The sequence below is a fragment of the Peromyscus californicus genome, unplaced genomic scaffold (assembly GCF_007827085.1).
Source record: "Peromyscus californicus insignis strain IS unplaced genomic scaffold, ASM782708v3 Scaffold_3__1_contigs__length_106647218, whole genome shotgun sequence".
In the NCBI taxonomy this organism is placed as follows: domain Eukaryota; kingdom Metazoa; phylum Chordata; class Mammalia; order Rodentia; family Cricetidae; genus Peromyscus; species Peromyscus californicus.
The window spans coordinates 15,680,295-15,706,838 of NW_026294551.1; the positions used below are offsets into that span (position 1 = coordinate 15,680,295).

Consider the following 26,544-nt stretch of genomic DNA (forward strand, 5'->3'; position numbering starts at 1 on the left):
ACATCTTTGTGTGGCTTAGAGGTTGAATTTACTGGAGCTGGAGAGATGGCCCAAAGGCTAGGACAGCTGGCCACTCTGCCAGCGGGCCCAGGTTTGAGTCCCAGCACCCAGAAAGATACATGTGGTTAGCACCGTCTGTAGCACAGAGGGATCTGACTCCCTCACCCCCTACTCAGCACACGTACGTGGTGTTTTAAAATTGAATAGTGCTTAATTTATTAACCAACTTCAACTTTCAAAAGTATTTTTGCCCTGTAATTTCTGAGACATTGCATTCTATAGCCCAGCTGCCATCTGTTTCTAGGTTTTAAGCAATAAAATATATTCATCTCCACTCCCTTGTTTTGAAATGGGGTCTCACTCTAGTCCTGGATGCCCCAGAACGTGTAATCCTCCTGCCTCAGCCCCCTGGGTGCTGGAATTGCTGGTGTGTACCACCATTCCCAGAGACAATTGTATATTTACTAAGTTGATAAATGTGTATAAAAATGTTTAGATGGTTTAGACTAACTTGAAAATGAAGGTGGCTTTGAGGGCTGATGGAACCGGCATGGTGTTACTGAGCCTAATGTAAGATCATAAAGCCCCTACCATAGATGGTATTCAGAATTCTACGTTGTGTTCCTACTTCAGAATTCAGTATGCATCGTTGTTTGTGTTTGCTGTTTTACTATGCTATAAAAGATAAAGAAAAGCTGCGTGGTGCTGATGGCTGTACACACCTTTAGGCGGATCTCTGTGAGTTTGAGGCCTGACTGGACTACAGAGTGAGTTCCAGGACAACCAGAGCCACACAGAGAAACCCTGTCAATAAAAACAATTTTTGCTGGACCGGGTGATGCATCCCTTTAATCCTAGCACTCGGGAGGCAGAGGCAGGCAGATATCAGAGTTTGAGGCCAGCCTTGTCTACAGGACAGCCAGGGCTACACAGAGAAACCCTGTCTCAAAACACCAGGAAAAAAAAAAAGGCAGTTGAATGGAAGCTGTTCTGTGTAGTTAATTACAAATGAAAGCACCTTCTCAGCAGCAGCCAGGAGTAGTGTCTTAGAAATCAAAACAGAAACAGTGTTGAACAGTATGAGGTGGCCTCGACTGTACATGCTAGCCTCCAGATGTGAAGTAGCACCTTCGGAAGGATCGAAGTAAACACACATGTTGAGTTCAAAAGAGCTGCAGGACATGACCTCCTTGGGAAAACCGTAAAGCTTTGAAAATATTTTATATTTTGTGTCTTTAAGACCTTGCCACCATGGAAGAAAGGATACAAAAGCGTTACTATGAAAAGCTGACAGAGTTCGTGGCAGATATGACCAAAATTTTTGATAACTGCCGGTACTACAACCCCAGCGACTCCCCCTTTTACCAGTGCGCAGAAGTTCTTGAGTCGTTCTTTGTACAGAAACTAAAAGGATTCAAGGCTAGCAGGTAAGCACGGTGTTCAATATTCTGACGTCAATCACTGCTCCAGACTCTGTACTGTCCTATTGAGGGGCCGGCCAGTGGAGTGTTCACAGTAAGTTTGTTCCTTCAGATAAAAAAATACTATTCGTACAACGTCAAGACTACAACATTACACTAGGCGTGGCAATGTACAGCTTTAATCCCAGAACTTAGGAGTCAGAGGAGTTGGTGAGTTTTAAGACCAGCTTGGTCTGCCTAGAGAGTGCAAGGCCAGCCAGGGCTACATAGTGAGACCCTGTCTCAACAAAGAAACAAAAAAAGACAATGGCATTATGGTCTACTCTTCACGATGGGAGCAGCCCTGTGTCTGTTAATGTGGTTAAAGTGAAGTCACTTTGTGAAATACCGTCCATGGGAATCTTGTCTGCAGGACCTGTGACGAGCAGGGAGGGCTCTGGCTGCCCTTGAGCCACCCAAGGAGAAAGCCAGCAAGAGGGCTTTTCATACTCTCCTTGAGTTATGTGGGCTGCATCTTAGAGGTCATCAAATGATGGTTTCCTGAGTGTTTTTTTCTAGGCTATACTAGTCCTCGGAATGTTTCTAAACCCTAAAAACATTGTAGCAACTTTGCATGAAGTTTTGTTACTGTGACCTTCTGCTCTTCTGTGTCTTTCTCAACTTCAACCCCATCTCAATCCCATAAAGTTCATCCTCCTGTAGAGGCTTGGTACCTCTGCAGGGGTAACAGCTCTCTCACTGCTACCATTCTGTAGCCTTAAGAATCCTCATCACCATACCATGTCCACCCACCTACCTACCTGCTCACTGAGCCCCAGACATGCAGACCATGTAGACCTTGGGTGGGTTGGAGCCTGGGCATCTATTATCCTAAGGCATTCCTAAAAGATGGCATACCGAGTGTTCAAATCAGTGTTGTGGGCCCTGAGTGATGCTCAGTGACAGCACTAGCATGTCTCCTCAGGCCCTGGGATCACTCCCCATTACATGCACTGACTCAGTGTTCTGCCTGGGAATCTCCCTCTGAGGAAGGTCTTGGGGCAAGGTAGGTGGTTACCGAGAACTGCATTTTAGACAGAGTGTTGGAACTTGTATAGTAGAGGAATATTTTAAAAGATAATAACAGAGAGAACACTGAAATCTCATCAGTAGTGAGCAGATGGGGAAAGATCAGCTCATGAGTACAATACAAACCTAATCCAGATTCTTCTAGAAAATTCAGGAGAGGTCCCAGCATATTGCCCAGAGAACCCTACATATGTAAATTCCAGATTTCAATAGAAAATCAAAGAAAAGTGACCTAAGATCCAAGCAGCTATGTTGGAAGTGGTGCTGGCATCTAGCATATGGAGGCCAGAGAGGCTGCTTGCCAGACTTTGCTGGACAGGCCAGCCTCCATGACAAAGAAGTAACCATCCCCAGATTGTCACGAAACTCGTCCTGCATCTAAAGTAAGAGTCACTGGAGATCGCAAGTTGGAGACCTAGCAAGATTCTGTCTCAAATAGCAGAGAAGTAACTGCCCATCAGGGAGCTCTGAACTCATCTACAGTACCTGCCAGGTATCACCTCTTCTGAAGATTGGCAGACACCCCAAGACCAGCCAGACATGCATCAGCAAAGGAAAGGTCCATGGTGCAGCAGAAAACTAGAGTCCAGAAAGAACAGGAACTTTTTACAGACAGCACATGCCCCTGTATGGTGTCCCGAGCAACTCTCAAGCACACTACACCTACATCCTGGTGGACAGGTTATTGGAAAAAGACAAAATTGTAAGTGATGAAAGTTCACATCATGGAAATTATGAAATAATTCATTCTAGAGGAGAATAGAGAAGACAAAGGAAATTATCCAAGGATCCTGGTCAGAAAGTAAACCCATTCAGCACCATTGTTCACTGAGCATAGCCATCAAGAACCCTCTCTGTGCTGCCCCAGGGATGCTGGGGAGTGAGGATCCTCAGCATGCTTGTGGGAAGATTGAGGAACATTGCCAGTGTGCCAGGGCAAGAGGGCAGATGGTGAAACAGCCAATGCACGTACACGCTGGATCCTTTCTAGATGGCAAGGCTGAAAGAGCCTCCAGAAGACAGAACGGAACAGGACTAGACTGGTGATCGGTGTTTGTGGAAGGGGAGACTATCCCAGCCCTTCAGGAAATGTGGTCAGTTTACATGTGTACAGATGTAAATAGTACAGAGTGAAAGCAGGGCACGTCGTTACTGGTGTAAGGAAAGGCCCTCACAGGTTACTGTCTCACAAGGAACAAGACCTAGCCAGACAGTGGTGGCACATGCCTTTAATCCCAGCACTAAGGAAGGCAGAGGCAGGTGGGTCTCTGATCCAGGTCTACTAAGCATGGAGTTCCAAGACAGCCAGGGCTACACCAGAAACCCAGGGGCGGGGGGGACCTTGAGTGCCTGGCATGGTGACTCGTGCCTTGGTGCCGCATGTCTTTAATCTCAACTATAGAATGAGACCAAGTCTCAAGAAACAAAGGAGAAGAAAACCAGGCCTTGAGTCCAAGAAACAAGAGGTCCCAGCAACCAACCAAGAATGCCTGGAACCTATAGTGATATTTTATGGCCAATATGTGTAACGAGTGTCCAGATCAGAAGACCACAATGGAATACGCCCAACATAGGAATGTCTAGGGAGAGCAAAGGGTTTTTACATGAGATAATTAGTTGGAGTTCAAAAAACCTAACACTGTGAATTAACCAAAACCAGGGGAGGGAGTGAGGATAAGAATAATGCTTTCTCCGAAATGGCTGGTGCTGCCGAGAAAGAGCCGGGTCACGGGAGCTTCAGCTGCCTGAGTCAGCCTAAGGGGGTGTTAGTGAAAGATAGAATTGGAAGTTCTTGGGAAATAAAGTGGGCTCAAAGAGAGACGTGGGAGAGTGGCTAGGTGAGCTCACCTCTCCTTTGCCAAAGCAGAATAAAATTGGAAGAAATGAGAAGTGCAGCTATGGAATAGAGGAGGAAACAGTTGCTGCAGGCCCAGTAAGCTGCAGAACAGAGGCTGCTGTTTCCTTCATAAACCTGGCGGGGGGCGCATTCCCATTCATGCCTTGTGCAGTTAGTCGTCCGATGGAATTCTAATTCAGAGTTGGAGAGGCCTTTGGAAGGAGCTGGGCTCTGGAAGCTGGGTGCTTGAGTGCTGCCCTTGGTGCCAGGCTTGCAGGGAGATTCCCAGAGGGGAGGGTGCAGGAGGAGGAAAGACTGGACAGTCCTGGGCTTGTAGCAAAACAAAAGGATTTGAAGAAGATAGAAGGAGGCTTAGCAACCTACGAGGGGGTGTGTGTGTGCGCGCGCGCGTGCGTGTATGTGTGTGTGTGCACACGTGTGTGTGATCAAACCCAGGGCTTCACTAAGTACATATGGTAACACTGACCTGCACCCCCAGGCCTAAGGGACCACTATGACATCTTGCCACCAAGTTGCTTCCTTGGCTTTGTGTGTAGTAGAGCATTGGTGTGCATTTGAGAACACCAGAACTGAATTTAGAAGTTGGCTCAATTCTGCTCCAGTGCAGAGTTGTATGGAGGCGGCGGCGGCGGCGTACTGTTGCATTGCCGTTTTGTGCTCTGCAGGCTTCTTTCTATTCTCCCAGTTTAGGCAGGTACAGGGCAGGCAGTCCTTATGCCATCTTCTGTTTCCGATGTCCCCTGGCCACATCTTCCATTTTTAATTTGTGATCTCCAAGATTGTGTGCACATTATTTCATTACTTTGTTCTGATTCATTTATACCATCCGTGTTCTTTCTTTTCTTACAGATTGTGATATCTTTAGTCTGAATTTTTAACTGGAATCAGAACTGGATGTTTGGGTCACTGTTTATTGTACCACGTGATTGCCTAATTCAAAATTCCCCTCCCAAAAGTTGAAACTAGTTAATATAATTTTTTAATGTTAAATACAGATGTATAGATACGTAAAAACTTTATTCTGGCAGCCATGTTGGACAATGTGTTTAAAGAATTGTGAATGCTCGGGATGCTGTACCTACCTGCTATATTGCAATATAAAGTGCTGAGTCAGTCCTGCTTCCTGTACAGTAATTTGGTCACTAACAGTTGTGAATGAAACTGTGAAAAGAAAAGGACTTTCTGGACTTCGGTTGAAAAATGTGATGTTAATATTGCTCCTTGTCTTCTGATAGAACTTCCCATTTCCTGCATCACTGTAAATAGACAGACACACACACCTTTTACTACAGTAATGCTTCTGTAAATGTCTTTGTCCCATTTGTTGAAAATGGTGTAATCATAATAAACAATATATATTCACTTATATATACATATATTTTTAAACATTGGCTTTTCCAGCGAGCTACCATGTTTACTGTACAGTGAAAAGTTTTAATACTATAGCTTAAAGATTTCTTAATTGTTAATTTTCTTATATTTGCTTGCCAAGGATGAGTGAAAGAGCATGGCTGCTTCCCCAGACTGGCCTTGGCATCCACATAAAGTATCATTGTCTCAGAAATGAAGGGTGCTTACTTGTCCCCTTTTTCTGTATTCTGTAGGTCTCATAACAACAAGCTGCAGTCTGCCGCTCCTTAGAGCTCAGCGTGTCACTAAGCGAGACACAGTGAGAGTCTGGTGGTCTGAACTATTTAAATTAAAGCGCCAGATGTTTTCAGTCAGGCTATCCTGACGAGACTTGACCGTAACCTCGTTCCTATTGGTCACAACAGTCCAATTGTATTCTTGGCCAATTTTGTCCAACGGACAAAGGAAAAGCAAAGTCCACGGCACCATTGTCTTGTCAAGAGCAAATGGCTTTACTGTTGTGACAGAAGCAGGAAACTTTTGTTTATTGAAAAAAAAAAGAAAAAGCAAGAAAAAAAAAGACACTATGGGGTCAAGTGTGACTCCGTGGAAATGCCACGTCCGCTCTTCAGTGAAGAAGCTGCTTAGAGTCACAGAAACCTTTCTGACTGTATTTATTTATTGTTGCAAAAAAGACGCTTTTTTATTGCTGCCCTCATTTGTCAGCTAATTATTTTTTCTTATAAAATCCAGCCCTGGTTACATGTATCCATCCTATATCTTATCATGATTCCTGTAGGTGAAGTACAAGGCGACCTCTAGATGTCTTTTCTTTCTATGAAAGGAGCTGCTATGTACACATGTGCACACACAACTGGGAATCAACAATGAGTTTATTGTTCATGGTAGACACAGATGAGGCGTGCAGAAAGGCTGGGATAAGTGGTCCTGGACTACAGACTTCGTTGCCTTGAATACACCAGTACAAATTGTCATTTACTCTGCACCAGGCTAAATGAGCAGAATCTATTTGAAGGGATCTTGTTTGTAAACATTTTGTCAGATTCTAATTTTTTTCTTTTTGTATTAAAATTCAACTATGGATGTATATGAACCGAAATAAATGGAGATAATTTTTCTCCCACAGATGGAGGTCTCTTTGAATGTGCGCTAATATTACTTGTAAGCCCTTGTGGGGAGAGGGAGGGCCACCAGGAATCACAGGCAGGAGGCCTGAGTTTCTCCAGTAGAGCAGAGGCCTTTTTCATAAGTCCCAGTCATCACATCAGAGAAAATCTCTAGGGAGCTGAGCCCATGTATCAGTTGGCCATACCTCTAATAACAGGAATATGACACAGTACATTACCTTCATCCCTACCATTTGTGATTCTAGGCAAACTACCAGTCACAGACAGCCAGCTCCCTATGGAGGGAAGGCGTTTAGATGACCTTGGCCTCTCCTTTGTGTTGGTTGGGTTCTTTGGGTTCTGTTGTTGCTGTAGGGCAGCGTCCCATGAGCAGGGTGCAGGGTAGAGCAGACAGGTGTGTTCTGCATGTGCCTCCTGCTAGTGTTACCACCTTCCCCTTGTGCTGTTGGGAAGACCAGCCGGAGTTGGGTTGTGCAGCTTCGCAGATGTTTTCCTAGACTTTGCACTAGTCCACATTAGCCTTGTCCTGCTGAGTTTAGAATCTACCTGGCTTTTGTTTGTTTGGTGTCACCCTGCTATGCAAAGCCTTCCCCAGCCCCTGGTTTCTCAAAAGGAAACTGTGGCAACAGTTGGCAATTCTTCTTCCAGGCTCAGGTGTACAGGTTCTTCTGGGTTCACGCGCTCTGTTGAACTCACTCCCTCTGTACATAAAGATGTCTTTTTAGCCTGTGCTCATGGCTAAAGAGACTAACTGCTCAATATGGTAACAAAGTTTTTGCTTAAACTATTAAGGTGGAAGTAGTTAAATACAGGCTATTTTGTCCTTTTAGTTTACAGAAAGCAAATGTTCCATGTTGTAAGCACTGTGCTGATGCAAGAATTCTACACTTTAATGATAGAAAGTGATTCTGCATCTAGCCACACCGCAGTATTCCTGTACTATCTCTTCATATATCTCGGTATATATGGGCTCAGTCACGTCAGCTTGTTGCAGCAAGAGCTTTCCTACCTGTAGGCAATAGATTGCTATGTTTTTAACAAATTGTAGCAAATTCTAAATAATTCTTTTTGTACGTAATAGGACATTTCATCCTAAAAAAATAAATAAAGTAATGTTTTTGACATTGGATTCTGTGCAGTTTCTAATGAAACAATGGTTGGTTGGTTCACTGTTTGATACATTTTCTGTAGCTGTTGGCATTGCCAAGTTGTACAGAACGGGGGGTGGGCTGTGGATTTCTGAGACTGGGAAGATGTTAATTTCATATTGTGTACTTAATGGTATAAAGACTTTTGCAATTTCTATCACCATATAAAGACATTTTATAATTTTATCAGACTATAGAGCTTTAGTCTTTCAAAAGGAATTTTTGAAAAACGTACATTCTTATTTCACAAGCTGCTTTTCTATGAATCTGATTTGAGGAACTTCTGCTACTCAGAGAAAAGTTAAACTGTTTGCTTTGGCAGCCTGAGTGGTCCGATGCACACTGGTGATGTGGTTAGGATGTTTCTGCCCAGGCTTTGCACCTATAATCTGTACGTTCTTTGCTTTGATAGATTTCTTTGGCTAAAAGTATTTTTAGCATTTCCTGTGCTTCATCTCCAAATTCACAATTTGAGACCATTTCATAAGAGATATTTTCATAATGTCTGTAAGGCTTTTTTCTCCTGAGCAAATTCTTCCGGGTTTGTATTACTGTCCTACAGTAGGTCAATGAAATTGTGATCTTTTGGAGATGTTTCTACAGTAAAAATGACCTTTTTCTATTTGGAGTGGCCTGGAGTGCTGTGTAGGAACCCTGACAATGTGTTGCTGTTTGTAACCTTTCCTCTTGCGATCTGCAAATAAAACTTCTTTCCCTGTCTCTGTCCATTTGTGTCAGGTCAGATCTTGGTTCTCGCGTTTCTAATTGATGTAAGAGCCATACACTCAGCCGATAACATTTACTGCGTGTGTGCGTGTGCATGTGCGTGTGCGTGTGCGTGTGCGTGTGTGTGTGTGTGCCTGCCTGATGTCCATGGGGATCAGAAGAGGATATTGGATTCCCTGGAACTGGAGTTTACTAAGGTTGTAAGCCACCAGGTGGGTGCTAGGAACTGAACCCAGGTCCTCTGCAAGAGCAGCCAGTGATTTTTAACTGCTGAGCCATCTCTGCAGCCCCTGTGGTTCACTCTTGTCCCAGTGGAGGCAGATCCCCAGCAGGGCCTTGAACTTAGGAGTGTCATTCTCTCCTGAGCAAGGTACTGGCTGATGTGTCCATGGGGGTGGGGACAAGGGGAAGGGGGATTCTAGTCATCTGGTGTAGTTTGAGGAATTTTTAGATACATAGAATGAGATTTTGGGAAAGATATTTTCTGAGAATAGTATACCCCTTGATCCAGTGTAAACCAAACTTCAACTAACAAAATACTGTATTTTCAGAGTGGAAGAGACCACGCACTAGAGAGTGCCCTGCCAGAAGTCTTGCACATGCATTCACCTGGTCACCTTAAAAATGAGTTCAGAAGAGAATTGCACAATGCCATATGATATTCAGAGGCAGTTTTTATAACTTAGTATCACACACACCAGGAGGAGGAGGGAGATTGTCTTATAGACCTTCCCCTAACAAAAGAAAACCATGTCCTTTTCCCTTCTTGAATCCTTGAAGTACCAGCTTAATTTGAAGGACAGATACTGTTGAATTACCTTGAAGGCAGCTGGGTATTGTATTGCTGGGGAGTATTGTGTGTGTACATAAACACGAAGGGCTTTTTTGTCTTTGCAGCACTGACCCATGTACTGGGGGATGGGATTGTAGAATCTATCAATGGGACAAGAGGATTAGAGACAACAATGATTTGCTCATTAAGTTTTTCTATAAAATTAGAAATTGCAACCAAGGTCCTGTGTGAATGTGGAAAACGTGATTCTTCCAACCTCTTTGCTAACCTGGAATTTCCAGGGTTCTTTCTGTCTCCTTTTCCACAGAACCTCACTAGCCTTGCCTTGTAGACCCAGTCTTGAGTGGTGGCTTTTATTTTTTATCCCGGCAGTATCTACAACAAGTGGCCTGCATTTCCGCAGTAATCCTGACCTCCAAGTATATTGAACCTGGGGGTCTGACACTGGTGTTTTTATGTGTATGTGCCTTTCGGGAGGTGTGTGCACAGGTGCCCAAGGGGGCCAGAAGAGCGTGCCAGATGCCCTAGAGCTAGAGGTACAGGGGATTGAGAGCCACGTGATATAGATGCTAGGATCTGGACTCCAGTCCTCTGTAAGAGCAGTAAGGATCTTAACAACTGCAATCTTTCAAGACCCCACTTTCCCTTTCTGGGCCAGAGTCTCTTGTAGCCCAGGCTGGCCTCACACTATGTAGCCAAGGATGACCTTTACCATCATCCTGCCTCTACCTCCTGAGTAAGCATTATAGGCTTACTCTACCATCCTTAGCATTCAAAAACAAAAAAAAAGATTTTAATGAATTTGGGCACGTTTCATCTTTGGAAAATTCTCTAACGGACCAGCTGGGAGTCTGAGATACAGTTGCAGAGAGTCTGCAGTGAGTGCCCTTCGTTTGTCCGTGAGCTTGAGTATAGGGCCAGCTGGCTTCTACAGCAAGTACAGGCCCAAAAAAGTCCCTTCATAATGCTTTACCACAAAGTAGAATCTTTCAGCTTTATTTTACTCATGTTTCCCATGTCTGAGGCCAAAGAGGCAACAGTTACCATACTGCACATAGCTCCCCCGCCCCCCAGACAGGCTGTCCTGGAACTCACTCTGTCGACTAGGCTGGCCTCAAACTCACAGAGATCCGCCTGCCTCTGCTTCTTCAGTGCTGGGACTAAAGGTGTGTGCCACCTCCCCCAGCAGCATATTCTTCTTTGAGACAAGGTTTCCTGTAGCTCAGGTTGGCCTTGAACTCTTGACGCACGCACGCACACACACCCTCAGACATCACCACATCTGGCTACACATTGTGTCCTAAGCTATTGCTGCTGGCTTCCCAGTCAACTCTCCATGTTCCTCTGTCTTCCCTTTGACAGTTCTCACTGTGGCTCTGGCTGGCCTGGAAGTCACAGATAACCACCTGCCTCTGCCTCTGCCTCTCCAGGACGGGGACTGAAGGTTCGTACATTCTTAGCTTCTATTCTGAAATTAACTGAAGTACAGCCTGACCATCTGAAAGAAAATCAGGATGGCCTTGTGGACTCGAGGATAAGGTAATTAAATTGAGCTAGTGACTGAAGGTTTTCCACACATAACGAAATGGCTCCATGAAACCAGCCTGTGCACTGTCTCTGATCAACACTGTTCTCGGGGTTTGGGAAGTAAGCTTGAGAAAAGCTTTTTCTCAAATCTTCAGGATCACTGAGAAAAAGAAAAAAAGAGCCAGGTGCATCCAAGATCTGATTTCAAGGCAAGATTTACTGCTTTACAAACACAATGGTGATCCTGAGTCCTAACAGAAAAATGACATCAGATACACCAGAAAATGCTGGAATAGATGCCAGTCTGGTACAAAACAAGGTATTCGGAGCAGGGGTGCATGACAGTGCCCAGAGTTACATCAGGAACACTCTTGGAATGATAGTTTGCTTGAATTAGCCCTTGAAACATAATTTTCATACTTGGCCTGGGTTCTGACCCTAGTGTATGATCTAAGTGACATTTCATATGTAAATGAATTCTGACAGGGATGTTTACTCTCATGTGTGGAATTTAAAACTCGATGCTTTAAATACAAAATCTTGACACATGATAGATACTATTCAAAGTTGTATATTTAAATTCAAGAAATGTTTTGTGAACTATTTCTACTGAAAAAAAATGTATTAAATTAAAATAACTTAAAAACAACACGAAGTGTGTGATCCGTTGACCTGGCAGGCCAGCTGTCTGAGCTGTGTGTGTGTGTCACTGTAACTTTCCCACTGTGCTCTGGAGCATAGCTTGTCAGCGTTTTGTAAATAAAGTGGCAGCTTTAGAGCTAAGCTGCACAAGTTCTTAAGGTAGCCAGCTGTGGACCCAATTTCAGACAGAAGGACCCCTGCTGTGACGGACCACCTTCTGTGTCTTCCTGCTGAGTTCCAAGTCTCTTGGGACCCACAGGTGCCAGGCTGGTCTGTTCAAATGCACTGGGTGTGGGTGGCACCTCGAACTTGCCACTCCCGTTTTCGGTTAAATCTTTTCACGTAGCTGCTGCTACCCCTGAGCAGTCCGTCTCCTGGCCGCAGGCGCCCTCTCAGGACCTGGAGCAGAGCAGTAGGGAGCTGCCGTCTCTTATGGTAGATGTGGCCCATCACAATATACCGGCTTCCTAAACAAAAGAACCAGAAGAGAAATGGTGTCATTTACATGCCAAGAAATGTGAGATCTGAGCTTGACTCTATCTTGCTATGCACGTGGCAACTTATCTAACCTATAGGCAACAGGTGGACAATCTAAAGAAAGGATAACCTGCTGACAGCCAACATTACAGAACAAAGCCCTGTCTGCCCCAGAACATCTCCAGGGAGAAATGACAACAGGTAGCCCCAACACTACACCAACCCCAAAAAGGCCTTTCTCAACTCAGTGCTGTACAGTTGAGTTCCTGATTCACTACTCTTGAAAATGGTGTTTTGAGGCTGGAGAGATGGCTCAGCAGTTAAGAGCACTAGCTGTCCTGAGCACTAGAGGCCCTGAGTTCAATTTCCAGCAACCACATGGTGGCTCACAACCATCTCTAAAGGGATCTTCTGTAATGCAAGCATACATACAGAGTACTCGTAAATAAATAAATGCACGCACTTAAGGGGGGGAAAGAAAATGGTGTTTTCTCATGAATATGTGTCAACATACCAGTGTTTGGGATGCTTTGGTTTGGGTTGGTTGGCTGGTTTTTAGAGACAAGGTTTCTCTGTGTAGCCCTGGCTGTCCTGGTACCAAGCTGGCCTCGAACTCATGTAGATCTACCTGCTGCTGCCTTCCAAATGCTGAGGTTCAAGGCATGTGCCATCATGCCCAGCGTTTTTTTTTTATGTTTGGGTTTTTTTCTTTTGAGAATGTATATTAGCCAAAGCTGGCCTTGAACTCTATATGTGGAGGATGACCTTGAAGTTCTGATCCTCCTGCCTCCAAATCCCTCCTGGGTATTGAAGTAGCAGGTGTACCCGATCAATCCTGGCCTATTTTGTGCCAATCGCTGTTCTTATCTTTATGGGGGAGCTGAAAGAGAGCTGACATGGTACTGTAATCTAAATTCTATTGGTTACACTACTGGCCCACAAAGCTTGGACTGAGCCCCACCAGTATCCTAGCATGTCTTTAAGCAGGACTGCCATGAGTTCGAGGCCAGTGTGGGCTCCATATCAACAGCCTAGCTCATACAAATTCTGGGAGTGTAACGGATGGTGTGCTTGCCTGGCACGTGTGAGACCCTGCTCAATCCCTAGTCTTTGAAATGGGGGTTGGGGGGTATGGTAACCAACAGAAATTGGGCTGCAGCATTCAAGTCCCCAACAGCAGAATAAAGGACACATACAGCCGGGATGGTGGTGCACACCTTTAATCCCAGCACTCGGGAGGCAGAGACAGGCAGATCTCTGAGTTCGAGGACAGCCAGGGCTACAGAGAAACCCTGTCTGGAGAAACTAAATAAATAAAGGACATGTATGAGCTGGTCTTTTGGGTCAGTTTCGATACCAGGTTTAAGTTCTGGACACGGCTTATGGCAACTGGAAGAGTCCAGGGCTAGTATATGCACGCGGAAGAAAAAGCCGTCGGGAGTGATGTACAGGCGGCTCATCTTGTACAGCCCTTCGGGGTCCACCAGTAGAGTCACCAGCCGCAGGCCCGCGCCTAGCACGTCCACGTCGTGCACGATTCCGTTCACGGCTGCTTTGAGCAAACGGGATTTGGAGAAAAGCATTACAACTAGCGCCAGGGTGGGGACGGGCGCGCGGGCTCCCGGGAGGGTGCGTGCGCTCACCGAATTCGCTGGCGCAGTAGGCCTCGCGCTCGTCCGCGTCCCCGCTGCATGCGCGCGCGCACGACTGGGGCTCCAGCTCGGCGTCCTCGGGCGGCAGCGCGCGCGGGCTTCCAGAGGGCTGCGCGGCGGCGCGCGGCCGGTTCGGGTGGGCGGGGCCAGCGGCGCGCGCGCCCTGGGGTCGCGGGGCCCGAGAGCGCGCGCGCCGCGGGGAGTCCTCCGGCGAGGACGCGCGGTTCTCCGCCTGAGTGAGGCGCGGGCCCGGGAGCCCTGCGGGCGCGCGCGCCGCATCCCGGAAGCCGGCGCGGTTGTCAGCTGGTGGCGCGGGCTTCCGGCGCCGGGGCTCCGGCCAGGCGCGCGGCCCTGCGTCCGCGGCTCGCGGCCGGCGCGCGAACTCCGGCAGCGGCTGCGCGGGCGGGCCCGGCGTTTCCCGGGCCCCCGGCTTTCGGTGCGGCGGAGGAGCTGCGGGAGAGAGCGAGGCAGTGAGCCCAGGGGAGGTGCGACGGGAGCAGAGGGACCTCGGAGCGAGCACCTGCCCGAGCCCTGCAAGGCAGCACCACTGCCTGCAGCACCAAGCCTCGGCTGAGAGTTCGAGGTCAACCTGGGCTAAGGTGTCAAACTAGCCTAAGAATAAACAAGCAAACCAAGAATGGAGCCAAAGAACTTCGTCAAATCTTTACAAATTACAGTCTTCTATTCATTCTAGAGCTAAACACTTCGATTAACATTGATTAAACTTCAGTCTTTACCCTTCAATACAACACACACACACACACACACACACACACACACACACACACACACACACACACCTTTTTGCTGTTTACAGTTTGTTGAGAGAGTAACAAGAGCAAGCCCCGAGGGGAAGTGTCTCGAGTTACAGGTCTCTCCTAATTGTTTAAGCGCCCCTGACAACAGAACTATTTGGTTTTCCCATCCCTATTTACACTGTCATCTTGGTCTCCTGCGGCATCAAGCACTTGTGAGTGGATTTTTATCTGGCTTCTTGGACACCACTTACTAGTAAACAACAGCTTAGAAAGGGGTTTTAAGGCTTGGCTGGGAGGCAAATGTCCCTGATTAAGTATAAAAGCATACATTAGTTCTGTTACCCCTCCCCATTAGAAAATCTCCCAGATACCATGAAGACAATTTTTTTTTTAATTATTAATGATTTTCTCCAGCTCTGCGTACAGGTTAGTGCACAAACTTCAGCCAGCTTGAAATCTGGGCAACTTTCCATGCACAGTTACACAATATCACCCCCAGTGCCCCTCCAGCCAAGCCCAGCCCAGAGCCCGCTTTCCTCTCCGTTTGCATTAAAGAGCTGGTCTGCCCCTTGCAGCTTCGACAACACTTCATTTATCGGGATGTGTCTTGCCAGATGAATACTCGTGAAAAAGCAGCCTTCTCCCAGTGGGAATGGCTAGTTATACAGTTTGTTTTTGCAAAGCCATTGGTTCTAACTTCCTGCATTAAACCGGTGCACCGTGCACAGCCAAATAAAGTTCTGGTGGCTATCCAACTCCTGACTGTCAACTGTTGACCTCAACTGATTCCCCACTGACACCACCATCTGTTGTCATGGGGAAGATGGTTTGATATGTGGGTTAAATGCCACTGAAGTCCTTCAATTTCCATGTGGGAGGGGAAAAAAACACTGAAATAAATTGCCCGGTGAGGTGTGGATGCTGTTTTTCCCAGAGATAGTGAACCAAACATCCTAACAAAAGCAGAACCGGGACAGCCTGATTTGTGCCTGTGGGTGTGTGTGTGTGTGTGTGTGTGTGTGTGTGTGTGTGTGTAATATCAAGGTTCAAGTATACCAGAAGCTATACCGGAGCTGCGAGGAGAGAGGCGGGAGACCCGGAGCTGTCGCACCATCGCTGGCCTGTGTCACCATGCCTAGCCCGGGAGCCTGTCCACAGCGAGCCGCGACCCCTTTTGACACTTTCCCTCCTCTGCGATGCAGCTATTTAACATGCAAAGTTTTCTCCAGGCTGCCTGGCTCGCACGCGATCATTTCAGCAGCTGAACCCGCGTCTTCCCTTCCGAAAAGGCTGCCAAGGAACATGAAATCTTGGGGGACCCTTGTCGCTGCTCGCTGGCACGCACGTAGACCCGGAGTCGCCTGTCCCGCAGGCTCTGACCCTTGGCTCGTCCCGCCCTGCATCGCGCCCTTTTCCCGGTCCCTGGGGCGCTGCGTTTCAGCGACCTCACCTTTTCTCTCCGCCACCGGGGCTTCGGGGGACCATCCGATGATCAAACAGAGAAGCCAGAGGACTCGAGCTGTCATTTTTGTAGACAGGGTTCCCAGGGCTGGAAAACGCAGCGAGGGCTTTGGCTGGCTTCCTCTCCCCCCACCCCTTCTCCACACACCCCCCCACCCCCGTTCATGCTAATGAGGGGCAGCCTTTGGGGAAACGGGCATCTCAGGCTGCACAGACCATTGAAAGAAAACCGAGCGGCGGGGATCTCGCCCTCTTCCCGAGGAGGGTCGGATGTGTGGTCCCGACTGGGATCTGTGGGCCAGAAGAACACCACGGCCTGGAGCTCTCGCTCTGGATGGGTGCTGTGCTCGGCGGGGGGTGACAGGGCGAGGGGAGAGCGAGGTTTGGAGGGAGTTGAGGGACAGAATCAAGGAAAGTGAGTGATGAAGTCAACAACAAATAAATCAGCGCTTAGAATAGCTTGGGCTTGTGAAGGGGAGGGGACTCCAGACGACAAAAAACGCATTCCAGAACGTGTGAGGCAATTGCCAGACAAACCAAGTTTGGCAAAGCTGTTGGACTATATGTGCAATCTTGATATTCCAGAACCAGAAACGGGGTGGGGGGGGAGACCTTAACAAAATGGTTTTTCTTGCCAGCCCTGCCCTTCCCCTCCTCCCCCTCCTCCCCCTCTTTCATCCATCCATCCATTGATAACTGGTATTCAGTTGACCAGATTCAAGTGTATACTGAATGCATAAAGATTGGCAACCCACCTTTCCCATTCTGGGGGCATCTCATTGCTTGGGAAAAGGCCGACTTGTTATTTCTAAGAAAAGCAAATTCCTTTCCTGCTTATGTCCCTCGATTGGTCGGGAGTTAAAGGCCCATTTCCTTCAGATGAAATAAAACCAGCATTTGCCGAGGGGAGCATGAGGGAATCACGTTCCCGGAGCAAGTCCGAAGCCTCAGGAATCGCATCTCAGTCCACAGCTTCAAACCTAAATGGAAGCGGGAATGCTGAGGTGAAGGGCTTTGTGTGAGATACACAGGTTACAGAGGGAAGGCTCCAAGTTCCGTGGCACTCATATCCAGGGGCCAGAAAACACAGTGCTGGTGTACTGAGTGGATGCTGAGGCCATGTTCTCAGAAAAGACACGGAGAAGCTAGGGTAAGAAGAGCCGAGAGAGCAAGGGTCCATCATGTTTGAGCTCTTTTGAAGGAACTACGAAGAGGCAGCCTTATGGCCCGTCCATCGATTATATTCTACCAGGCAGGAGTTATGGAGCAATTGGCCCGAATTTAGTTTCCAAAAAGAATACTCCAGGGGATGTAGCTCAGTTAGTAAAATGCTCGCCTAGCATGCGTGAAGCACTGGGTTGGATTGCACGCACTTCATGAAGCAGCTGTGCTAAAGCCTGCCTGTAACCCCAACACTCTGAGGCAGAGGCAGGCAGATTAGGGGTCTAAGGACATCCTCAGCTGTACAGGAAGGGAGTTCAAGACCAGCCTGGGATACATAAGACCTTGTCTCAAAAGTATTCACAGTTAGTATCCCCAAAGAAGCAGGCTGTTTTAAAAACAAAACAAAGCAAGGGATGGAGAAATGGCTTATGGGTTAGGAGCATTCACTGCTCCTGCCAGTTCAGTCCCCATCATTCCCAAGGTGACTCACAGGTGTCTGTCCCAGTTCCCGGGGGACCTGACCCCTCTTCCGACCTCCTGGGGCTCCTGCACACGTGCATTGCACTTACATCCACTGAGGCACACACACTTACACAAGAATTTAAGTGAATATTTTTAAAATCTAAACTGAAATACAGAAATCAGACTGCAGACAGCATGGAGGGTTTGTAACCATGAACTCCTGGCCAGGAAGAGACCCAAAGAGGGAAACCATAGGCCAGGATCCTAAAGGGGGTCTACTGTGGTCTGAGGGCTGCAGCAAGGCAAACATGTCTACCAGAGAGGCGAAGAGGGCAGGAGGGGGGGGGCCAGTTTAATCATGGAGCACTTGTCTAATGTGCACGACCACACATCAAAAGTACTGACAAAAACAGCCAGGTGGTTGTGGGGGGGGGGGGGGGGGTGGCGGCGGCGGCGGCGGCTACGAGATCCAGGACAGGCACCAAAACTACAAAGAGAAAAACCAAAAAATAAAAATAAAATAAAATAAATAAAGAAGGAAAGAAAGGAAGGAAGGAAGAAAGGAGGGAGGGAGGGAGGGAGGGAGGGAAGGAAGAAAGGAAGAAAGAAAGAAAGAAAGAAAGAAAGAAAGAAAGGAGGGAGGGAGGGAGGGAGGGAGGGAGGGAGGAAGGGAAGAAAGAAAGAAAGGGGGAAAGAAAGAAAGGAAAGAAGGGCCAGGTGGTGGTGGCGCACACCTTTAATCCCAGCTCTTGAGAGGCAGAGGCGGGTGGATCACTGAGTTCAAGATCAGCCTGGTTCTACAGAGTGAGTTCCAGGACAGCCAGGGCTACACAGAGAAACCCTGTCTCCAAAACAAAACAAAAACAGAAAGGAAAGAGAGCTGGAAATGTTGGAGAGATGGCTCAGTGATTAAGATCTCTCGGTTCCCAGCACTCACTTGTCAGCTCACAGCCATCTCTAACTCCAGTTCCAGGGGCTCTGACATCCTCTTCTGGCCTCTGCTGGTACTGCATGCACGTGGTCCGCACATACATGGAAGCAAGACTTGTTTGTACACACACAACTTTAAAAAAGAAAAAGGGCCGGGCGGTGGTGGCGCACGCCTTTAATCCCAGCACTCGGGAGGCAAAGCCAGGCGGATCTCTGTGAGTTCAAGGCCAGCCTGGGCTACCAAGTGAGTCCCAGGAAAGGCGCAAAGCTACACAGAGAAACCCTGTCTCAAAAAACCAAAAAAAAAAAAAAAAAAAGAAAAAGAAAAAGGAAGAATAGCTTCTCCAGTCACACCAGCCTTGTGTACATGATTCAGTGGCTCCCAACTCAGGACACAGCCAGGCAATCACCTTTGGTTTCACATTCTGGGTGCTCAGATTCTAGACGGGAGCTGATCTCATCTCTCACATGCTTTTTTTTCTCTTTTCCACGCCAAGTGGAATTAGGCTTAAGCTTTCTCAGTTACAACCACATTTTAGTCATGCCTTCCTGAGACTACACTCAAGTCACCCAGATCCAGTTTGAGGAGCTGCTTCTGGAATTCTACTATGTTAGAAATGTTGTGAATCCCACAGCTCACACCCAGGAATACAGAGGCAGAGAGTGTGTCAGGATATCTCCCAGGGTTCCTAGAACCTCCCAGGATGGCACCAACTGTGAGAACTTCCCGGAATCCAAAACCGACTCTTGGCCAGTTATGCTGATTAGTCAAACCAGAGTCACCTGGGAAGAGCGAGCCTCAATTAAGGGGATTGCCTCCCTCGGACTGACCTGTGGGCATCTATGGTTCATTTTCTTGATGAACGACTGATATAGAGGACCCAGCTCACTGGGGGGGGGGGGGTGCTCCCCCCAGGCAGGTGGCCCTGGCTGTATAAGAAAGCAGGCTGAAGCCGGGCGGTGGTGGCGCACGACTTTAATCCCAGCACTCGGGAGGCAGAGCCAGGCGGATCTCTGTGAGTTCGAGGCCAGCCTGGGCTACCAAGTGAGTCCCAGGAAAGGCGCAAAGCTACACAGAGAAACCCTGTCTGGAAAAACCAAAAAAAAAAAAAAAAAAGAAAGCAGGCTGAGCAAACTTTGGGAAGCCGGAGAGCAAGCAGTGTCCCGCCATGGCCTCTGCTTCAGTTCCTGCGTGGAGGTTCCTGCCCTGAGTTCCCTTCATCATGGACTGTTACCTGGAAGTGTAAGATAAAACAAATTCTTTTCACCCTATGTTGCTTTTTGGTCAGTGTTTTATCAAAAACAGCAGGAACCACACTAAAACAGGAAGTGTCTGGCTTGTAGCCTCGTAAGCTAAGTGATAGAGCACTTGCTGAGCATCAGTAAGGCCCTGGGTTTGATACCCAATAACACACAGAAACAGTTCTTGCTAGCCATGGTGGACCGTGCCTATAATCCTAGCACTGGGAGCAGAGACAGCAGGATTGCCATAGGTTCAAGGATAGCCTGATTTACAAAGCCAGCCACCAGCCAAGGCTGTGTGGTAAGATCCCCGTCTCAAAAGAATAAGAAAGAGAGGAAGAGGAGGGGGGGAAATCTGCTAATGGTTGAGACAAAGAGTTCAAAGGGGTTGATCTACTTAGAATATCTATGAGCTTCTATTTTTATTTTATTTTATGCATATGGGTGTTGCCTGTGTGTACCTATTTGCACCACGTGCATGTCTTGTGCCTGTGGAGTTGATCTACTTAGAATATCTATGAGCTTCTATTTTTATTTTATTTTATGCATATGGGTGTTGCCTGTGTGTACCTATTTGCACCACGTGCATGTCTTGTGCCTGTGGAGGCCAGAAGAGGATGTTGGAGCCCCCTGGAACTCCAGTTAAAGTTATGAGATGCCCTGCAGATGCTGGGATTCAAACTAGCGTCCTCTAGAAGAGCATCAGGTGCTCTTACCTGCTGAGCCATCTATCCAGCTCCAAATATCAGCTTCTTCATTTACAATGAGAAATGGACTCGAGCAGATTCCCTGTCTACAAGTAAGCCATGCTGGGGGATGGGGCAAGCATGTAACTCCAGCACTCAGGAGGTTGAGGAAGGTCTAGCCCAAGTTCATAGCCAACTGGGGCTACATAATAAGTCCAAGGGAGCCTTGGAATGTGTAATGAGATCCTGTTTCAAAAGAAAAGAAAATAGTTTTCCTTTCCATTGTCTACCCACAAGGTGTTTCGTAATAGACCAGGGAGAACGGAGTTGCTCCTGTGCTTGGAATGTAAGGTCATGTTGGTTCTCATGGCTTCCTGTGTTCACCTGTGTGCTAATACTCTATTCCGGTCAGCTGGAAGAACCCTGGGGCCTGTTTTCCTTCCCCCTGACAATTTCTGATGTTTGAGTGTACCTTCTGCTTGGCAAATATTTGTCGAATGTGTATTATGTTCTGGGATTTGCCAAGGACTAGAAATGTCTCAGTTTCCTGAACTTTGTGGGTCACACCTGCACTTACAGTAATGAGACAGAGCAGCCCTTGAAGGGTCCCCCCCACACACACCCTATAGCTTCAGGATGAGGCTGACCCCAACCCCCACAACTTCAGGATGAGGCTGGGTCACCAGCATCTGAGGGATGGGACTTGAGCCATCTCATCACCTCTAAGGAGGAGAAAAAGTGCAATGGAGATTGAGTTTGGTCACATGACCAGTGACTTCATTAGTCACACCTTCTGAGTGGACCCACAGTGAAATCTCTAGGCTCTAGAAGCCCACTGAATCTTCCGGATGATGAACTAATTGTGAAGTCGGTACTCAGAAATCGATTTTGCCTACTCAGGTCGAGTGGTGCACACCTTTGATCTCAGCACTTGGGAGGCAGAGGCAAGAGTTATCTCTGTGAATTTGAGGCCAGCCTGGTCTACATAGTGAGCCCTTGTCTAAAAAAAAGAAAGAAAAGAAAAGAAAGAAATCACTTTTCCTAAAAAGGACTAGCTTCCCACTCAGCCCCTGAAATAACCGGATAAAAGCTTGGCAGCCCTGTCTAGGGGTGTATGTAGGCCAGTTCGTAGAGAGCATGTCTAGCATGCACAAAGGCCTGGGTTCTATCCCCAGCACTCTACACGACATGGAGTGATGGACCATGTCCCTAATCTCAGCACTCAGAAGAGAGCAGCGTGGCTGAGAGCCGAAGGACATCTTGAGCTACAGTGGGTTTGAGGCCAGCTGGGCTACAGGAGATGCTGTCTCAAGAAAAAAAAAAATCTGGGATTGGAGTAAGGAGGAGGGATGAGGAGTGGAGGAAAGGCCTGGGAGTTAGGAGGAATGGGGAGGGTGGATACCAAAATTCATTGCTTGTGGGTTTGAAATTCTCAAAGAATTAATTTTTTTTTTTCCTGAGACAGGGTTTCTCTGTAGCTTTGGAGCCTGTCCTGGAACTCACTCTGTAGACCAGGCTGGTCTTGAACTCACAGAGATCCACCTGTCTCTGCCTCCCAAATAAAAATATTTTTGAGACATGATCTCACTACATAGCCCTGACTGTCCTGGACCTCACAATGTAGACCAAGATGGCCTCAAACTCACAGAAATCTACTTGTCTCTGCCTCCCAAGTGCTAGCAGTAAAGGTGGACACAATTTTCTTTTTTCTTTTTTTTCTTTTTTTTTTTTTTGGTTTTTCGAGACAGGGTTTCTCTGTGTAGCTTTGCGCCTTTTCCTGGAACTCACTTGGTAGCCCAGGCTGGCCTCGAACTCACAGAGATCCGCCTGGCTCTGCCTCCCGAGTGCTGGGATTAAAGGCATGCACCACCATCGCCCGGCACAATTTTATTTTTTAAAAAGTCAAAGAGCCAGGCATGGTAACCTACACCTTTAATTCCAGCACATGGGAAGAGGCAAGGCAGATCCCTGAGTTCGAGGCCAGCCTGGTCTACAGAGTGAGTTCCAGGACAGCCAGGGCTACACAGAGAAACCCAGTCTCAAAACAAACAAACAAACAAACAAACAAACTTCCAAAAGCTCACATCAGTATGTGGAGTACGGGCTGCCCTGCTTCCTCTGTCTTCCTAGTGTTGCTTATGTGTTGATTATGATATGTTGCTATGTCGATTATAATCCTTTTGCTATAGCTTCTGTCTGTTGTCTTGGGTGAGTGACTGGACCTGACATATTGGAAACCTGAGATTCCATCTGGCCCTTAGCCTAGGACTCTGGTGACAATTGCTGCCCTGGGAGAAGCTAGAACGTGAGAGTAGAGCAGTGGTTCTCAACCTGTGGGTGGAGACCCCCCCCATATGGTGACATATCAGATATTTCCTTTATAGTTCATAACAGTAGCAAAATTACAGGGGTGAAGTAGCAACAAAATAATTTTATGGTTGGGGGGCACCACAACATGAAGGGACTGTGTTAAAGCGTCCTAGCATCAGGAAGGTTGAGAAGCACCTTACGAAAAGAACAAGAATGATGGTAACGAATAAGGTCTCACCACTGGACCTGCTGACGTCCCATGCAACCTAAGTCAGAAGCTCATTTTCTAGTAAAAGGGGGACCTGTAGGGCCCTGGTGCCCGTTTTGGGTAACTGTTGCCTTGCTTGCTGACCTTGACCTTGATATCCTCTTTATGCTAATTCCCTACCGGGTTCCACCCTCCTGGATGCTTAAGGGAAGTTCTTTGTCTGTGTATCCTGCATAATGGGCATTAACAGCTTAGATGCAAGATTGTAAAACATCGGTAGCGAATTTCTGCCCTCCAGGGGTTCTCCCATTGTGCTGTAAGCCTGTATTTAAGACCTCCTCCCTCCTTCAATAAACAGCATTCGGCATTAAAAAAAAAAAAAAGAAAGGAATATAAATAAACAAGATTTTAAAAAAGAAAAAAAAAGATCTCACCACTGAATATTGTGATATGACTATAGCACTCTTAGCTTTGAAATTCAGTAGAGAAGCAACTGTGTTCCAAATAACTAAATATGCAAGTCCCCCCTCCTCGCAAAGGAAGTTGTGAAGTATGGGTTTTTTTTGTTGTTGTTGTTTATTTTTTGTTTGTTTGTTTGTTTGTTTATTTGAGACAGGGTTTCTCCGTGTAGTTTTGGTGCCTGTCCTGAACCTCACTTTGTAGACCAGACTGGCCTCGAACTCAGTGAGATCCGCCTGCCTCTGCCTCGCGAGTGCTGGAATTAAAAGCATGCACCACCACCACCTGGCTGAAGGTATGGTTTTACTGCCGCATTCACCAAGAAGTCATCTCCTCCAGCATCCCAAAGATGAAGCACACGTTCCACTTAGCATGAGACATACGTATGCTGCACCACACACACTGCAGGACGATTGCCTGTAAAACCAGACTTCTTGGCCAGGAGGCGGTGGCGCACGCCTTTAATCCCAGCACTTGGGAGGCAGAGTCAGGTGGATCTCTGTGAGTTCAAGGTCAGCCTGGTCTACAGAGCGAGATCCAGGACAGGCACCAAAGCTACACGGAGAAACCCTGTCTGGAAAACGACAACAACAAAACTATACTTCTCACACAGGGCTCCAGCTTGTTTTCTCTTGGGTCCTGATCCAGAAGGGTGGCTCTTTGAGCAAACCTCTAACACGTTTGTACTGTGCTGCCAACCCTGGGTCCATGATCACCTCAAGTGGGTCAAGAGCACACATGGACCTCCAGGAAGCTCTCTGGCCAGCCAGAGGAAAGGCTTTTCAAGGTCCTAGTTTTATAGATTTACAATAGATTTATACCTTCACTTTCGTCCTTGATATCCACTTGGTTGTCACATGACACAATGAGGATGTTGTCACACAGGTACCAGTGAGTGGGTACATCTCCATGCCCAGGGTGGCTACATTCTTCTCAAACTCACCCGTCAAGTGGGCACTTTCCAAACGTCTTCCTGTACCACCATCACCCACCAGGAATAGCTTGAACAAGACCTGCAGCTCTCTCCCTGTCTGGTCCTATAATTTCTTCTCAATAACAAAATATTAGACAGTTACATTGGTTCCCATTAAGTCACAAACACTTTCTGGTTCTCTTTCGGCATTGTCTTCGTTGGGACTGTGGAGTCTCCAAGGTCTTCAGACTTGAGAGATAACCCTGTGATTTCTTAATTTGGCATGGAGAGGCTCCAAGCTAGGCGAGTCAGGCTGCAGTTATTAATGAGAAGGTTACCTGGCAGGCACTGGAAAATGCAGCCTGAAGGAAGTGGGTTATCCTTCCCGAACTGAAAGGAAGTGGAAAGGAGTGAAATCTCGACTTCCTTCCAAAGAACAGCCTCTCCAGGGACACTGAGATAGCTGAGCAGATGAAGGCTCTTGCCACCAAGCCAAAAGCCTTGACTTCAAACCCCAGGTGGGAGGGGACCACAGACTCCCAAAGGATCCTCTGGCATCTGCATGAGTGTCATAGCATATACATGCCCCCACAAAAAGATAAATAAATGTAAATAAAAATCATTCAAGGCCAGTCGGGTTCATAAGGGAGACCCTGTATCAAAGATGGAGGGACTGAGCATAGAGCTCAGGGGTGGAGCCTAGGAGTGTCTAGGGCATTTGGTTCCATCCCCAGCACCATAAAAACAGACAGCAACAAAAGATCATGGGATCCTGTATTTATTGAAATTTAAAGAGTAATAAATATTTAAGAATTTTAGCCGGGCGGTGGTGGCGCATGCCTTTAATCCCAGCACTCGGGAGGCAGAGGCAGGCGGATCTCTGTGAGTTCGAGGCCAGCCTGGACTACAGAGTGAGTTCCAGGAAAGGCGCAAAGCTACACAGAGAAACCCTGTCTCGAAAAACCAAAAAAAAAAAAAAAAAAAAAAAAAAGAATTTTAGCCGGGTGGTGGTGGCGCACGCCTTTAATCCCAGCACTCGGGAGGCAGAGCCAGGAGGATCTCTATGAGTTCGAGGCCAGCCTGGACTACCAAGTGAGTTCCAGGAAAGGCGCAAAGCTACACAGAGAAACCCTGTCTCGAAAAATCCAAAAAAAAAAAAAAAAAGAATTTTAAAGCAAGCCTGGCGGTGGAGGCACACACCTTTAGTCCCAGCACTCAAAAGCAGAGGAGGCAGAGCTCTGTGAATTTGAGGCCAGCCTGGTCTAGAGTTCCAGGACAGCCAGGGCTACACAAAGAAACCCTGTCTCAAAAAACAAACAAACAAAAATAATAATAATAAAGGGATTTTAAAGCATGTAATAAAATATGTATGGGGCTGGAGAGTTGGCTCAGAGGTTAAGAGCACCAGCTGCTCTTCCAGAGTTCCTGAGTTCAATTCCCAGCACCCACATGGTGGCTCACAACCATCTATAATGAGATCTGGTATCTTCTTCTGGTCTGCAGGCACACATGCAGACAGAATACTGCATACATAATAAATAAGCTTAAAAATAAAATATGTATGTTTATCATCATTCCACATTTGCACCAATTATATATACACACATATATATGCATAACAAAAATCTGGAAATTGATACATCAAAATATTTATACTACTAATTTCTAAACAATAGGATTATAATTGGCATTTTCCTTCTCTCTCCCTCTCTCTCTCTTTTATTTTTTTCTTTTTTTTTTTTTTTTTTTTTTTTTTTTTAGGTTTTTTGTGAGACAGGGTTTCTCTGTGTAGCTTTGCGCCTTTCCTGGATCTCGCTCTGTAGACCAGGCTGGCCTTGAACTTACAGAGATCCACCTGCCTCTGCCTCCCGAGTGCTGGGATTAAAGGCGTGCGCCACCACCGCCCGGCTTCTTTTGTTTTTTTTTTTTTTTTAAAAGATTTATTTATTATGTATACAGTTCTGCCTGAACATATCCCTGCAGGCCAGAAGAGGGCGCCAGATCTCATTACAGATGGTTGTGAGCCACCATGTGGTTGCTGGGAATTGAACTCAGGACCTTTGGAAGAACAAGCAGTGCTCTTAACCTCTGAGCCATCTCTCCAGCCCCTTCTTTTGTTTTTTTAAGACAGAATTCTGCTG

At 47.0% G+C, this 26,544-nt stretch overlaps 2 protein-coding genes across 11 annotated transcripts in view; one reads left to right on the forward strand and one right to left on the reverse strand.

The window, feature by feature from the left end:
• Bptf (bromodomain PHD finger transcription factor) overlaps nucleotides 1-8,719 on the forward strand; it is a 113,177-nt gene extending 104,458 nt beyond the window's left edge. For 8 of the 9 annotated variants that reach the window (XM_052759642.1, XM_052759649.1, XM_052759648.1 and 5 more), the window contains 2 exons: nucleotides 1,241-1,427; nucleotides 5,952-8,719. In XM_052759642.1, the coding sequence (XP_052615602.1) occupies nucleotides 1,241-1,427; nucleotides 5,952-5,988 (224 nt within the window). In that variant the 3' untranslated portion in view covers nucleotides 5,989-8,719. Of the gene's footprint in view, nucleotides 1-1,240; nucleotides 1,428-5,196; nucleotides 5,716-5,951 lie in introns of those variants that run through there. The other variant, XM_052759645.1, reaches the window with a different exon arrangement.
• A 2,519-nt stretch (nucleotides 8,720-11,238) lies between these two features.
• CUNH17orf58 (chromosome unknown C17orf58 homolog) lies at nucleotides 11,239-16,520 on the reverse strand. Of its 2 annotated transcripts, none has more exons than XM_052759652.1 (5): nucleotides 16,246-16,520; nucleotides 16,019-16,117; nucleotides 13,802-14,260; nucleotides 13,516-13,710; nucleotides 11,239-12,148 (listed from the first exon to the last, which is right to left on the reverse strand). In XM_052759652.1, the coding sequence occupies exons 2-5, from the start codon at nucleotides 16,092-16,094 to the stop codon at nucleotides 11,958-11,960; spliced, it is 921 nt and encodes a 306-aa protein (XP_052615612.1). In that variant the 5' UTR covers nucleotides 16,095-16,117; nucleotides 16,246-16,520; the 3' UTR covers nucleotides 11,239-11,957. The 2 variants fall into 2 exon arrangements, with proteins under 2 accessions (XP_052615612.1, XP_052615613.1); XM_052759653.1 differs by having other exon boundaries at nucleotides 13,516-13,707; nucleotides 16,246-16,507.
• Between the last annotated feature and the right edge of the window lie 10,024 nt (nucleotides 16,521-26,544).